The sequence below is a fragment of the Nipponia nippon genome, unplaced genomic scaffold (assembly GCF_047370975.1).
Source record: "Nipponia nippon isolate SJK-2023a ecotype South Korea unplaced genomic scaffold, ASM4737097v1 scaffold_7, whole genome shotgun sequence".
Lineage (NCBI taxonomy): Eukaryota > Metazoa > Chordata > Aves > Pelecaniformes > Threskiornithidae > Nipponia > Nipponia nippon.
This window is the reverse complement of record NW_028262391.1, coordinates 32,333,910-32,348,999: the sequence shown is the minus strand read 5'-3', so window position 1 is coordinate 32,348,999 and position 15,090 is coordinate 32,333,910. Positions and strand designations below refer to the sequence as shown.

General features: G+C 47.9%; 1 protein-coding gene across 1 annotated transcript in view; it reads right to left on the bottom strand.

The window, feature by feature from the left end:
* The window catches only part of HYDIN (HYDIN axonemal central pair apparatus protein), a 158,461-nt gene that overhangs the window by 64,451 nt on the left and 78,920 nt on the right, over positions 1–15,090 (bottom strand). The window contains exons 19-23 of the mRNA XM_087740958.1: positions 9,275–9,513; positions 5,546–5,801; positions 3,464–3,607; positions 1,549–1,692; positions 386–699 (exon numbers count right to left, since the gene is read on the bottom strand). Of these exons, the coding sequence (XP_087597084.1) occupies positions 386–699; positions 1,549–1,692; positions 3,464–3,607; positions 5,546–5,801; positions 9,275–9,513 (1,097 nt within the window). The remainder of the gene's footprint in view (positions 1–385; positions 700–1,548; positions 1,693–3,463; positions 3,608–5,545; positions 5,802–9,274; positions 9,514–15,090) is intronic.

Genomic DNA, 15,090 nt, shown 5'->3' with positions numbered 1-15,090 from the left:
CTTCGTATGAGATGACAACGAACAGGGTCGGCAGGGAAGGAAAAGAGGTCAGGTTATGTATCTGCTTGTCCAAGTGCCTAAGCATGGCTTTGTAGCTCCAGAGATAAAGCAGGATTCTAGGTTACAGGCTATGCAAAAAAGCGTCAGTAGTGTCTTTCAGTCCCAGCTTGGCTGGAGAACGTTGCCTCCTCCCCAGCATCAAACTGGGGAGATCACCTATTCCCTGAGCATCTAGCCTGACCATGGCTGGTAGGTGTAAGTTCCACAAGGGAAAGTTGAAAGCAGTTTGTCAGATCCCAGGCAAACACAGCCTTTGTCTTTGCAAAGTATAAACAGGACACCAGGAAGGAGAAGAGCTTTAAGCAGAGGGAAAAGGTGCATGTACCTTATCTGGCGCATGCGGCTGTCTGTCAGGAACGACCAGTGGTACTGTACAATAAGCGGGCTGCAGTTGGTCATCTCAATGTAACGCACATCTTCAGTGTCATTCAAGATGCAGCCAAAGTCCAGGGCCGTGGTCTGGATACAGAGATTTGGAAAGTAGACTTCTCCGCGAATGGTGACCTGCTCCTCATGAGGGTGCTCGAGAAACTGTATCTTCAGAGCCTTCTCTGCTACCCAGATATTCAAATCCTCTTCATAAGCAGGGTTAAATCTGACGGAGAGATGAAGTTCCTCTCCTATCTCCAGCTTCATGGGCTGCAAGGAGATGAAGAGTATTAATCACCAGTGTGATGAAATCCCAAGGTCTGATGGCATGAAAGGTGTAAATATTCAAAGTGTGACCCCGACGTGGCCTTCTCAGTTCTTCCTTCATTTTCTTTACAGCGTGCACTTGACTGGAAGCACCACAACACTCTTGTCCGAGACTATCATGTCTCTGTGCTCTGGCATCAATACAAGAGGGAAATAAATACTGTTCTACTGAATTTTGGACCCACAAAAGCTATATGCTAAATACATAACCAAATCAGCACTCTGGCAAGTCACGGCCTTTTGCCCTGACTCTAGAGGAACTCCTTTATCATCACAGCACAAGTGCAATGGCGTTGCAGCCTCACCCTTGCAGGTGCTAGTCACTGGCACGGCACAGAAATGGTGGCCATGCCTACAACACCACGTTTAGCAAAGTCCATGTCCAACACCTTCCACTGACAATGGGGCAGGTGCCAGGCAGCGGCTGGAGGAGCATCCTCAGCCTTCCCAAAAGCAGGGCTGCCCTTGCAGGGAGCAAGCTGCTCTTGAGGTTATCTGAGGATGGCTACTTAAGAGCTGGGATGGTTTCCAGAAGACACCTTTACTACATGGCTTGCCCAGACCTAGTTGCCTGCTCCCCTCTCCTCGTGTCTTAGAGCCAGGACGTATTTCCCCAATTCAGATGATATTTCGTTTCCTTCAGCAACTTTGTTTCGAATATGATTTAGTTCAGGCCAGTCTACTGCTGACTCTAAAGAATAAACTTCTCTACTAGAGGACCTCCCAACAGAAACACACCACCACACTCCTCCCTCTTCAAACCCCACAGCAGGACGGTCCATGACTGCTCACCTGAACATCTGCGGGGAGGGGCTGCCGGTCTGCATCGCAGATTAAGAATGGTTGCTCTAAGGCCAGGACAATGTTGAGGGGCAGGGAGGAGATGTTTTTTAAAGAAAGAGGCTTGTACTGAAGAGTTAGGACATCAGTGGGTTGCTACAGAAACAGGAGACAAGATAAAAAAACAACCTGAAGTGGCATGGACCTCCTTCCCCTTCTGATGCATTTCAAATTTTTTCAACCCCAAAAGTTTATACATCTCTATTTACTATTTTTATTAGTAAAAATATTATTAATATTAGTATTTATTTATTTTTATTACCCTTCTAGAAGGTTTTTCTCTAAGTATATGTGATGCTTTTCATGTTTAGAAACCACAGCATCCCCCGAGGATAGGGGAACAGTCTCGTGTACAGATGAGGGAATAGGACCCCAAGAGGAGGCAGCTGCTTGAACAAGATCAAAACCAGAAAGTGAACCCAAACCATTTGTCTCCAGTTTTGTATCCTCTCTTGGGCAGAATAGCACAACATGATTTTCACTCATATACAGTAATTTCTTACAACCTTATTGGCTCTAGTAGCCTCATAAAAGCAGTGACGCTAGTCAGAGGAGAAAAGCAAGCAGGATTTGGCCCATAGCAGAGAGCCTGCAGTAGCCTAAGGTTAGCTTTGAACATTTACACACACATACAGCCAGCTAGAAACCTCAACAGTCCGGTTGCAATAGGTCTCCTGCTGCCCCTGCTACAGTGACAAGGTGTCTGTAGCCTCAAAGCTAAGCTCAGCCTAAGCTATTTCTTCCTGTTTATGCATTGCTCTGGGCCTCCTGCATGGTTTATATAAACTAGACAGTGTTTGGGAAACTAGGTCTGGGCGTATTGATATCAAACAGCTGCAGTGTCATAGCACTCGATAAACTGGAGTGCGTGGCATCAAGCAGACGACAGACATACATGAGGGATAGCTGAAAAGCTTCTAATTAAATCCGAACTGCCTGCTCACAGGATTTTTGATTCTCTGGATGCCTGTGAACCAGAGGAGAGACCTGAAAACACAGAAACTAAATAATGAAATATATTCTCTTTTTCAGACACCTCGAGGGAGAGGGAAAAAATGATGCAGGAGTCAGGATCCAGAGACTAAAGGGCACCTGCTTTGCATTGGTGTTATCATCACTGCAGCTGAAGGACGTCTGCAGGTCCTTTGAAGGAGGTGAGGCTTGGGGAAATGCAAAGAGCTAGCATCCATACCAACAGCAGAGAAGGCAAAGAGAGACAAGAGATGATGGTTTTTCTTCATCAACTGAGCAATCTCAGTTTTTCTCAGCTTCCCTACAGGATCAGTGTTCAGACTTCACCATGCCTTGGAGGATCCTCAAAAACCTCCCTTTATACTGAGTACAGAAACTGGTGTCTCTCTAGAAGTGGCTGTGATTCCCCTCGGCGGAGCAGCTGTAATCTCAATTTTACTTCGGTGAAGTTAAAAAAACAGTCCCATCTCTAAAAACATCCTCTCTTACTTTACAACGCGCCTCAGGAAGGGTAAGCAGGGGGTTTAGCATCGCTCAGCTGCAGCGATCTACTCTCCCACCTGCAGCCCCAGCACACACGGTGGCTGCGCAAAGCCCACGCTGTTCTTGTGGGTCCCACGCATCCCACCCTGTGCCCTTGGCTCAGCAGCTCAATTCTGTCTCCACATCAAGAAGGGCAGAATAGAGCTGGTGAGACCATCCCCAACCTCAGAGGAGCAAAATAATGATCTCTGTGTTAATGGCAAAAGCTTGGTCCTGCTCTAATCAATAGCCAAAGCCCCATGGACTTGGAGAAGCTGTTTAATTTCCTCCTTTGAACACAAGCACACACACCCCACAGGCTTTCAGTCATCAGCCATGCTATTAAATGCCAGGATGCAATCCAGAGACTTACCTTCTCCACCCGGAAAGTGATTTCTCTGGAGGACATTTGCAGAACGGGAGCAACGAACTCGCACGTGACATCCACTTGCATTATCTGTGCCTTCCCTGCCTTGCTCCCCACGATGGCGTGACACAGCAGCCGCTCCTTCACCACCTGCATGCAAGAGTCACACGTCACCCAGCGGGTGCGAGCAGGACATCCAGAAAACACACTGCGTTTGCTAGCCACCCAACCGTGGACTGTATTACTGCCATAAAGTTACAGTCATTGGTCTCCTTAATAGCCCCCTTTTCTTTTTATGCTGCCTCCTATTTATTCTGCACTGAAATGTCCGTCATGCTACACCCTGATATCCACAAAAGGCACTCGTGAATCATGTGCTGCCTATAACTGTAATAATCCCCGCCCCAAATGATTATTGTTTTGATTTGTCCCATTGCCAAGCATAACACTTACAGAAAGCTGTAAGAACTGATAAAAAAAAAAATATATATATATACCTATATTAAGGGAAACAGGTGATAGAAGGGCCAATGCCAGCAAAACCTCCCTTGGAAGCTTGGTGAAAAAGATCCATAGGAAAAACCCAAATAGCCAGCCTGCCTTCAGGTAAAGAAGGGATCATTCATTCCTAGGATGTACTGTGCCCTCCTAGAGCTGGTTTTAAAAGAAACCTCCCCAGGAAAGAGATGCCTTACACTTCACACGAAAACCCTCTGCTTAAGCTGGACTCTCTGATACTCAAGACTTTTTCCTGATTTCTCATGGTTTCACTTCCCCAAATCCCCCCCTTCATTTCTCACTCCTCTTTCTGATAAAACACCACAACCCAACTCCTCCTCAGAGCCTACAGACTTCAAAATCATGTGTTGCACGTGCAACGCAGGGAGCTGGGCTTCTGGCCAACCTGAAGCGTATCAAGTTCTCAAGACCCAAGGAAGGTGGAAAGCCCACTAGCAGGGTCTTGGCTTTGACTGCAGGAGCCAGGTAGCCATAGCTGAGCTCACAGATCCCCTTTCGGCTCTCCAGGCAAGACACCCTCACCAGTGCCCTGATCAGTTTATTTCCTTTCTGGTAACTTTTTCCCTCTTCAGCAAAACCTTTGGGCTCAGAACTGCACAGGGACAGTCCCATTGCAGTCAGCTAGGTGAGTAATCAGGTCTTCCTCAAGCTACCACTAAGAAAACTCTTTAAAACACCTTTCAAAACACTAGTATCATCAGGAGCTTAATGCAGATTTATTCCACGTTCGCTTAAACATCTGTGCCCAGTGGTCCTGGAGACAGGGAATGCACATCAGGGTTAGCTGGCAGTTGGATTTCCCCTGGGAAGAAGAGAGGAGGTCTCTCCAGGGAGGAGAACAGGCAGTGACCCTGCTGAAGTCTGCCCCTCTGAGCTGCCATCCAAGGGTGCTGCAAGACCTGGCTGCCCTTGGGACACCGGGGCTGGCTGACAGCCTGGGGCGAGCTGTTATGGAAATACTGACAAACGTCAAGCTGTCAATTATAATGATCCCTGGGAACAGTTTCTCACATGGAGAACGTCACTCCAATCATTAGATCTGACACACTGTGTTCATTTTTGCTCCTCCAGGACTCAGTGCTAGACAAGCCCTCTGCCCATGTTTGTCTACAGAGGAAAAATGATGCTGCTCCCAGACACTCCCTCCCTTCACAGGTGTTTTGTTTTACTCCCTGCTTCCCCAAGATATATTACTTTGCATTTTTTTAATTTACTTTCCGCCTGTGCTCCTAGTCTAAGTGTAACTTATTTTCTCTGCCCCTCCTTTCTGCCTCAGCACAGAACACCTTGTAACCTGCCGTTTGCCCCTGAAGTAGCAACACTTCCTTCAGCCTGTATTTTGGTATCAGCAAGTTGGGTTTATGGTAGCTATGGAAACACAAAAAAGCCTTAGCAACTGATGGTGGCCAGCAAGGAAAGCAACTAGTGCTGCCATGGTAACTTGTGGCGTTAAAAACAGTTTCTTGAAAGCACTTGCTCATCTTCTCAGGCAAATGTCAAGGGGCTGCAGAAGAAATCCCAGTGGAGATGATCTGATGGGGAAGGCTCAGCACTCATGGGGGACCTCACCTGGGGAGTGCTGGAGGAGCCTTCCAGCATCATCTCCATAGTCTTGCCCGGCATCAGCTCCATCCTCAACGGTCGAAGCTTAAACACAGGACAGGCAGGTTTGTGGCTCTGGGAGGAATCTTTGCCCTTGGTGTTACTGATGGCAGGGAGACGATCACGCTGGTGAAACGGGGAGAAACCTTCCGTTGTCCAATAGAGCTGATGGGTGCGTCGTCCTTTGTTTGTTATCTTGAACCGGTAACAGCAGGGATCCAGGCTAGAAGAGAAGTAGAGATGGGAAATGGCAGCTCCATGAAGCAGTCACCCAGCTTCAGTGCTCCGATGGCCTTATCTGACTGCACACTCAGCAATAAAGCCACCTCTGAAAAGGCTGACCTAGCTCAAAGCTACAGCAAGAGCTGGTTGTCCCTAAGTTTATCACCATCCAGCAGCTAGTCTGTTTGCATGCAGCAAGGAAAAGCTTCATGAAGAACTTCATCTCAGTTGCTACGGACAGAGCGTCACCAGCCTTTGGTGCTTAATACTCAGTGTTTTTCCGAGATGCTTCCTGCAGGTCTTGCTGCATCAGATGCTAAGCTGGCCTATCCTTGCTGCAAGCGGATGGAAAAACAGGTCCACTGCCATTTCACCTTCCCCTTGGGAGCTGCTGCCTCAGATGGCTTCCTCTGAAGATGCTATTGGGGAACTGCAGGGCATATAGACTCATGTGGTGATCTGGGCACCGCTTGCCTCATTGGTGGGGACCCTGCCCTGGCACCCATGTTATCCCCCTCAGCCCCCCATCCCTTAGGGAGCATCCAGCTCTCATCGCCCCCCAGCCTTTGCCTGAAGAGTGCAGCTGGTTTTGTGTTTTAGGAAGACCGATGCACTGTGAGAACACAGGATCAACAGAAGTTTCCCCGATACGAACACAGCAGCAAGACCAGGTCTAGCTGCTGAGGGAATGGAGCGACAACAAGAGATGAATAACTAGAGCTAGATATAAAGGCAAATGAATATTCAATGGAAATTGATTCCTTCATGTAAAGAAACAACTGCAAGCTAGTCTGGAGTAATTATTTTACCCTCTATAAATCTGAGCATGACCAGGAAATGAATTGTTCCTGGAACAGTTACTGCCTTTTTGAGAGGTACAGAATATGTGCTTACAAAACGCATGTCTGCTGCACGCAGCTAAATACAAACACAAAAGTGACAGTATAGAACAAACTTTGAAACAGACTGTTAAAAATGCTGTGTACAAGCTTAGTATGAAATGGTTTATGTTGCGGACAGCAACAGATCAAAGCTTGGAGCTCTGGGTAGATGCAGAATTTGTAGCTCCGGGAAAGCCCAACTCATCCACGATGGTACCTGGGTCCCACCTCAGCTCACCTGGTGGCAGCTCTGCAGCCGACAGCAATGGCAACAAGTCCAAACAGAGCCTGCAGATGAAGATGTGAAGGGGGGGCAGAGGACGATGACATGAATCACGCTAATGTTGTCCCCTGCGTTGTATTGCCAATTTGTGGCTGCACAGATCATAGGACATGCTGGACAAGCACCAACCTCCCTGCAACATCCCTGCTGATGTGGATGGCTTGTGGGTGCATATTTAAACTGCTAAGATCTATCCTAAATGCTTAAGGTAGGATTAACCTGATCTTTTTAACAAAAAGTTTATGAATCAGAACACTGTGGACCCTCTTTGTAGCCAGGGAAAGGAACAGGCACCTCGAGAAGATGATTCCTCTTGCCCCAAGAGGTCTCCAACACAAGGCGAGCAGCACTTTGAAAAGGAAAAGGCTGTTTTCCTGCCCTATTTACAAGGACATGCCTGATTTCAGACACACACATTAGGATCAACAAATCCACTCCTCCGAGCTAAGCTCTTTCAATTAACACTCTCAACTTATCCCACCCAACCTCAGTGGACTTCTGCTCCTCTGCCTTTCAGAGCTCATCCTGCAGCCACCCTCACTTGCCCGTGCCTTGGGCTGCCTCTGCGGTGTTGACAGAGGAGACAGCAAGGAAACAGGCAGGAGAAACAAGGAAAGAGTAAGTACATCTAATAAAAAGCAGCCTGGCAGGGGAGCCAGGGAAGACAAGTGAACTGAGGGACGATACATGCACGACATCCTTGTCTCTAAATTGGAGAGACATGGATTTGACAGATGGAGCACTCGGTGGGTAAGCAATTGGCTGGATGGTCACAGTCAAAGAGTTGCGGTCAATGGCTCGATGTCCAAGTGGAGACCAGTGATGAGTGGCATTCCTCAGGGGTCAGTAGTGGGACCAGCACTGTGTAACATCTTTGTTGGCGACATGGACAGTGGAATCAAGTGCACCCTCAGCAAGTTTGCCAACAACACCAAGCTGTGTGGTGCGGTCAACATGCTGGAGGGAAGGGATGCCATCCCAAGGGACCTGGACAGGCTTGAAAGGTGGTCCCGTGTGAACCTCAGGAAGTTCAACAAGGCCAGGTGAAAGGTCCTGCACATGGGTCAGGGCAATCCTAAGCACAAATACAGGCTGGGCAGAGAATGGATTGAGAGCAGCCCTGAGGAGAAGGAGGTGTTGGGGGTGTTGGTTGATGAGAAACTCAACATGACCCGGCAATGTTCGCTTGCAGCCCAGAAGGCCAACCATATCCTGGGCTGCATCAAAAGAAGCATAAGCAGCAGGTCGAGGGAGGCGATTCTGCCCCTCTACTCCACTCTCGTGAGACCCCACCTAGAGTACTGCATCCAGCTCTGGGGCCCCCAACATAAGAAGGACACGGACCTGTTGGAGCAAGTCCAGAGGAGGGCCATGAAAATGATCAGAAGGCTGGAGCACCTCTCCTATGAAGGCAGGCTGGAGAGTTGGGGTTGTTCAGCCTGGAGAAGAGAATGCTCTGGGGAGACCTTATAGCAGCCTTCCAGAACCTGAAGGGGGCCTACAAGAAAGCTGGAGAGGAACTTTTTACAAGGGCAGGTAGTGATAGGACAAGGGGTAATGGCTTTAAACTGAAAAAGGGTAGATTTAGATTAGATATAAGGAATAAATACTTCACTGTGAGGATGGTGAGGCACTGGAACAGGTGGCCCAGAGGAGTTGTGGATGCCCCATCCCTGGAAGTGTTCAAGGCCAGGTTGGATGGGGCTTTGAGCAACCTGGTCCAGTGGAAGGTGTCCCTGCCCATGGCAGGGGGGTTGGAACCAGATGATCTTTAAAGTCCCTTCCAACCCAAACCATTCTATGATTCTATGAAAGACAAATTCTGCTGCTCCTCCAGGACTCCTGGGCAGATAGGAAATAAAACAGCACCATTAATTTAGTCGAGAGCTTGCTAACAAGCTGCTTCCAAGGTTTTCCACTGTTGTGAGATGATACTCTGTAGTGAATGGAAAAGCAAGCAACATTATTGCAGAGGGAAATATGTTTATACTTGTAATGTAGCATTTTTCAGCTGTAGGCTTCCGGGACCTGCTGTTTTTCTCCAAATCTTTATTTGATAAAGTGAGGAAATAAATGTATTATAACTAAGGGCAACTCAGTGACAATTTAGCAACTGGTTTCCATTTTGGTGGCTTTTGAGGGTATTTAACAACTTTAAAATGGCCTCAAAATGTTTCCAAAGGAATTCCTGTGTCTTCAGTGCAACAGAACCAGGACCTTGAGCACCGTAGGAGAACTAGCCTGAAGGACTACAGCAAAAGTCCTCCTTGCCGAGCCCACGGCAGAAGTGGGAGCTGAGAGATACCCTACCTGAAGTGGGGTCCCAAGTTGAGCTCCGGAGCAAAGGGTTTGTCAGTGACAATTGTAGTGCCGATGCCAACAGCCTGGACAGGGATGACACAGGTATGGCTGTTCTCTATGAATAGGTTCACCTCATCCTTGAATTTCTCAGTGTCATCCAAGTTTGCTATGACAGTCACAGTCACCTCGGTCTCTGAGGGGATCACTCCTTTACTGGGTTCAATCCTCCAGCGTGAGCATTTGCCAGCCTGCAAGACAAGCCAAACACTAACTTAGGATGGAAACCATGGACTCTGGTCTCTTGTGGGGTGCAGGAAAAGGAAGGACTAAAGACATGAGGGTAAAAAACACAAAGGCTTAATTTCCCTAAATCTAAGCTACAGTGTCTGGAAAGAACAACTATGCAGGAGCTTACACAACCTGTATTTTACCCTCCTTTCACAGACTCACTTCATTAACCCAGTTCTGCCCAACCCAAGGGATGCTCATCCTCAGGAGAAGACTATTCCCCCTCGCGTCTCTCTTCTGGAGTGCACACCAAGGGAAGCTACTTTATCTCTCCTGGCTTCCCGACAACAGTGGCCAGGTTTGCATAAAGGCTCAAGGCCAGATGAAGCCAGGACTGCTCAAATCCCACTGCAGCAGCCACACAGCTTGGGGGTACTGCTGAGAGCCTGAAGAATAACTCTGCAAAACCGGCTTATCAAAACCCCAACACCAAAGTCTTCTTTCCCAAGAGTTAGGCAGTGCTTCTCAACAGCCCCTGAAGGACTGAAGCACTCAGTTCCCACTGATCATCAGCTGCAGCGAGGTGCCCCACTGTCCTCAACTCTGGGAAATTCAGCTATAAATGTTTAGAATAGGGCAGTAAGAAAATAAGCAGAAAGAAAACTGCAAGACTTGCCCTGTGAACATTGCCCAGGCTTCCCAAGCACTCTCTTCCTCTGGTTTCTCATGGACCTCCCTCTACGGATGGGGCAATAAGGGTGCTGGACTCTCGGTCCATCTAAAACCATATTCACAGGGAGCAGGCTTGCAGCAGAGAGAGAAATGCACGCAATGCTCCACAGCAAGCACAAAATGCTCTGGGATGTAGATGTACGGCTTCAAAGCGTCCATCACAGGGTTAGTGGTATATGCATCACAGTTCAGTGCTGTGTTTGGGACGACAGGCACTACTCACCCAAAACACCACAATATTGTAAGAGGAGAGGTTTTTTCCTTTTTTAATAGAAAGCAACGATGTGCTTGGAGGCCTGACAGGATCCAAGCAAGTGCCTGATTAAGGTGAAGTTAGCTTGTGTTTCCATCCGTCAGGCTGGCGGCACTGAGCAGTAACAGGACACCAGCCAGCCCAAGGGAGAACATCAGAAAACCAAGCAGCACTTCAAAGTCATGGAAAGCATTTTAAATAACCCCCCAAAACGACCTCTGCTAATGAGGGTGAGACTAGCTGGAGGCCAGGGAAGCAATAACTTGCTGAGCATTCGGGTCCCAGCAGCATGTGTAGGTGCCCCAGCTATGATAACTCCTTAGGCTGACTGCGCCCTGCATGGAGAGCAGGAGAGGTCTGCACGCCTGCGTCCCAGGATGGAGCATGCCAAAGGCATCAAAATTATTCCAGGCACTGGCAAAATTAATAAAATCAGCTCCATTTAATTTGTCCTCTACAGCTGCAAGAGAAAGTCTTAAAAAAAGCAAGGTGAGAACAGGATGGAAGGTAGTCAGCACAGGCTAAACACTGGGGCTCTGCTTCTCCATGAGGACCCAGCTAGGCTTTTTTCACTCCTACATCTTCCACATTCGTTATTACCTGAAACCTACTCTCCATTCTTCTGGTTTGGGACTTCATACTCTGTTAGGGAATAGTCTTATATTCCCTTTGAGGTGTGGCTAATTATCATTTTGTTTTCTGCGCCCCTGACACTCCTTGGTTGCAGTACTGAGGAGCAGTACTCGAAAACCAGGCTGAACTCGGGGCATCTAGCTAGACTGGAAGATGGCAAACAAAGCAAAACCTGTCAGCAGAGCTCTACCTGCTTACCCAGAGATACTACAGTCATTGAGCCTCCTAAAACCATCAAAAAAGTCAGCACCAAACTCATTTTCATCTCAAAGGCCAGTGATGCACACAACCCCAGGCAGGTAAACAAGAGAAGACTGACCTCACTGACCATATAGGATCCCACCAACCCTATTCTGTTGTCCCTGCATCCCATGCATAGCTGATCACTAGCCTCAGAGGCATCCACTGAGCTGCCATCAGCCAAGGGCTACCCAGCCAACACGTTCATACCGAGCCAGTGGGTGTTAGGTTTTCATTGACGTTAATGTACAACTTTTCCTCTGATTCATGCTGACACAGGGTAGCTCACTTGAAAAGGAGACCTGATAGCTCTGCTCCAGAGGTGAATCTGCAAGTCTGCTATCTGACAAAGCTCATTTATCAAAGCTTGGCAACAAGCCGGGCAGTAAATTGTACCAAGAAACTATTACTGAGGAATAATGATAGGTTGTCTCGATGGAGCCAGACTTTGAATTTCCCAGGGTGACCCAACGCAGACCCACTGTGCCCTGCCAGGCCAACAGCCCACTCCAGAGGAGCATGATTTGCATCGTGTCCCCATTCCTTCAGTTAGCATTTGGTGTGGGTCCAAGGGGCAGCACAGTGCATCACTGAACAGGAGACCTGCCAGGACCAAAAGGCTCTACCGGGCCAGATTCACTCAGGTTTCTAGGTCAGCTTCTGCCTACACCCATCCAGGCTGTGTCCCAGAGACAAGAAATCTCTTGGAGCCCTGCTAAAAAACTCCATCACTTTAGAGACCAAGATCTAACTTCTGATAACATCCCTGCTACTTGCTTATCCCTGAATGCTCTGAAAAACAATGCAATAGCTGTATGCACTGGATAGACAAATATGGTGGCTATTTTTGGCCCTGTAGGAGCTTGCGCTATTGGACATCAGAGTCCCCGCGTACTAGGCAAGGGTAGGGATCAATCACTTAATCAAGAAGTTCAATGCTGAGATCATTAGCTTCTCCCAGGACAGATGTCCATTGTGAATAACAGCTGCCAAAATTTGGTTATAATGGACATCAGCATGCAACTGAGAGATGGATGGATGGATGCCCTCAGGGACAACTGAGGAGCCACGACACTTAGTTCTCTTGAAGCTGCTTAAAGCTAGTTAAAGTGATCTGGTCATTCTGGCTTCGCACGTGCAGAAGAGGAAGCAGAACTCCATATTAAAAATGCAGCTGTACTTTACCAAGCCATAGCTCTAGTGAGAGAGCATTCACACCTCGTCAGGCTGACCCAGTGCTCCTCGTGGAGGTTGCACATGAAGGGGAAATAAAACCCCGTCCTACATCAGTTGCGCACAGAGCCTTGTCCCAGGTGTTTTAGCAGTCTCGAGGTCGGGGACCCTGCATTCTTCTTTCAAAGCTACTCTTTATCTGCGCAAACTGCCAGTGGCAGAAAACAGCCCAAAAGCACCCTGAGCCACAGCAGGAGGTGGAGATCAGAGCATGGGGCCGGCTAGATGCTCCCACCACCCACCAGCCTCCTCCTGGCACCTCAGCATCAGCGACTGCTCAGCAAAAGCATGGGGACCCCCCAAGTTAATCAGTTAGCCTCTGCTCCAGAGCACCATCAAGGGGATGTTTTATGAAATCAAGAGGCAGAGCCACTAAAGCCAGTGAAGAAAATAAAAATTAAAGTATGGCACTCACTGCAACTGACAATGGAGCCTAATTTGTCACGCTTGGTTCAGCGAGTATCAGACTGCTGAGCGAGCTAATGAAGCTTGTCTCCATCTGTGTCCCCTGTCTACAGCTCACCCCTCCAGATCCCATCTACCCTCCTCGCTGGGCTGGGGAGACCAGTGCCACCGTTCCACGCATCGGGTTTCGCCAGCCAGGGCACGGGGACGGCTTGGCTGGTTGCTTCCAAGCACAACATTTAATAACCAAATTCCTCCTGCTTTTCCTTTGGAAAAAGCACTCCACTGAGTCACTCTTGCTTGTAGGAACATAATTGCCTTGAAGACTTCTACCCTTCTTTAAAACAGTTGGCCAATGGGTGCAGCACAATACGATGAGCTTAGTTTCCCTAGACAAGCAGAATAACAATTTCTTCGATTACTGAAATACAGCAATTTTGAAAGGGCATGACCTCATATAAGATACCTGACATGATAAAAAAACCAGAAGTCTTCTCTGTGGCCAGGTTTCAGGTACCTTTTCCAAGGTCTCCTCCAAACCTCTGCTCCCCTTTTTAAGAGCCAGATGCCCTGGACCTAAGTCTGTGCAACACTGGGAGGGACACAGCCTTCCACCTTCCTCTGGTTTTCATACAGCTGGTCGCCAGCACAAGACTGGGTGCTCCTGGCCCTGACCCCTGTTCATGACTGATGCCATGAGTTTCCAGGCATGGTCCAGCTCTGGCAAGACCAAACTGTGTGGAAATCAGCAAATTGGTACTGCAGTGTAAAAACAAAAAACCAATGGTTTAAGTCAAAAGGTGAGCTTTCAGGGCACCATGAGGCTCTGGTGGGACAGCTCTGGAAAGAGTTAAGCCTATGCATCTTCAAAAGCTCTGCTCACCTTGGAAGAGACCACATATTCAGGGCCAATGCTGCCCATACCCTGGAAAGTTAATTTAACATTCATTTCTAAATAGCATTGCAGATATTTGAAGGGCATGGCACTGTCTGCCCATGTCTTGCTATGAGCAAACACTGATGGGCTGGCTAATTATTCAGATGCTTAGGAAAAAAAAATGTAATTTACAGTAGATTTAAAAACCACCCTCTTGCCAATTCAAGTCTGCGCCGACTTCAGTGAGAGCAGTTGGAGAGAGCTATGAACAATGCCAACACGCTCTTCAAAGCCTTCCCTCCCCGCAGCCTGCACAATTCGCTCAGATAGCAACAAAATCGCCCATCAGACAGAACAAGAAAGAATCACTAAAGCACCATCCCTTTATCGGCACTGTTTTTAAGTTTATCTCCATGTTTTGCTGTCTCTCCATATGGCCATTTCTTTAAGAAAGGGAATGTCGTCAAAAGCTTGAGATAATAAGCAATGAAATTAGTAAATGAAACAAATCCCACACTAATGAGGAGAGAAGTAAGTATGGGAATGGGAACTGCGTGTTCTTTCCCTGCTTACACCAAGTTTGACCAAGAGCCTTTATATGCTGCCTGAAAATCAGGTAATTTTTCTCCAGTGAATCCCAGTGAGAAGATAAAGTTACAGCTTTTTTTTTTTTTTTTAAATAAACAAAACTTGTCTCTTCTGCAATGTCAGCTCCAGTTGAATCTGACGACAGCTTATCCCTGGGAACATGGGAGGGGATCTGCTCGCCAGGCATTCTCCTGAAGATGACAACACATCTGGCTGTACAACCGCTGCTGGAAACCAGGCGGCAGCGAGCTCCATCGGGAACACAGGGCTCTGGAGTAGGGAGGTCAAGCATCAGGTCAAAGGAGACAGGACCCCCAATTAGGAAACAGAGCACCATCACTAGAAGAGGAAGGCCCAAGAAAGGTTTTCTTTCTCCTCCCTCATTACAAGGCACCAGGAAACCACTGTTTGCCTCCCAGCAGTAGCACATAACAGACCCAGCATGGTGGTTATGCGGGCAGAAGAAAGCTGCCACTGATTAAGAAAAATTATACCCGAGGCCTGTCTTTTCTTTCCTGATCACACAAGCATGAGGTGCTGCTGCCTTCCATGATGCTGAGAGATGTCATTCTTAGTAGCCAACTAAAAGATCCCTGAGAAGACAGAGTGACAAAGAACAAGTAGGAAATGATCAAA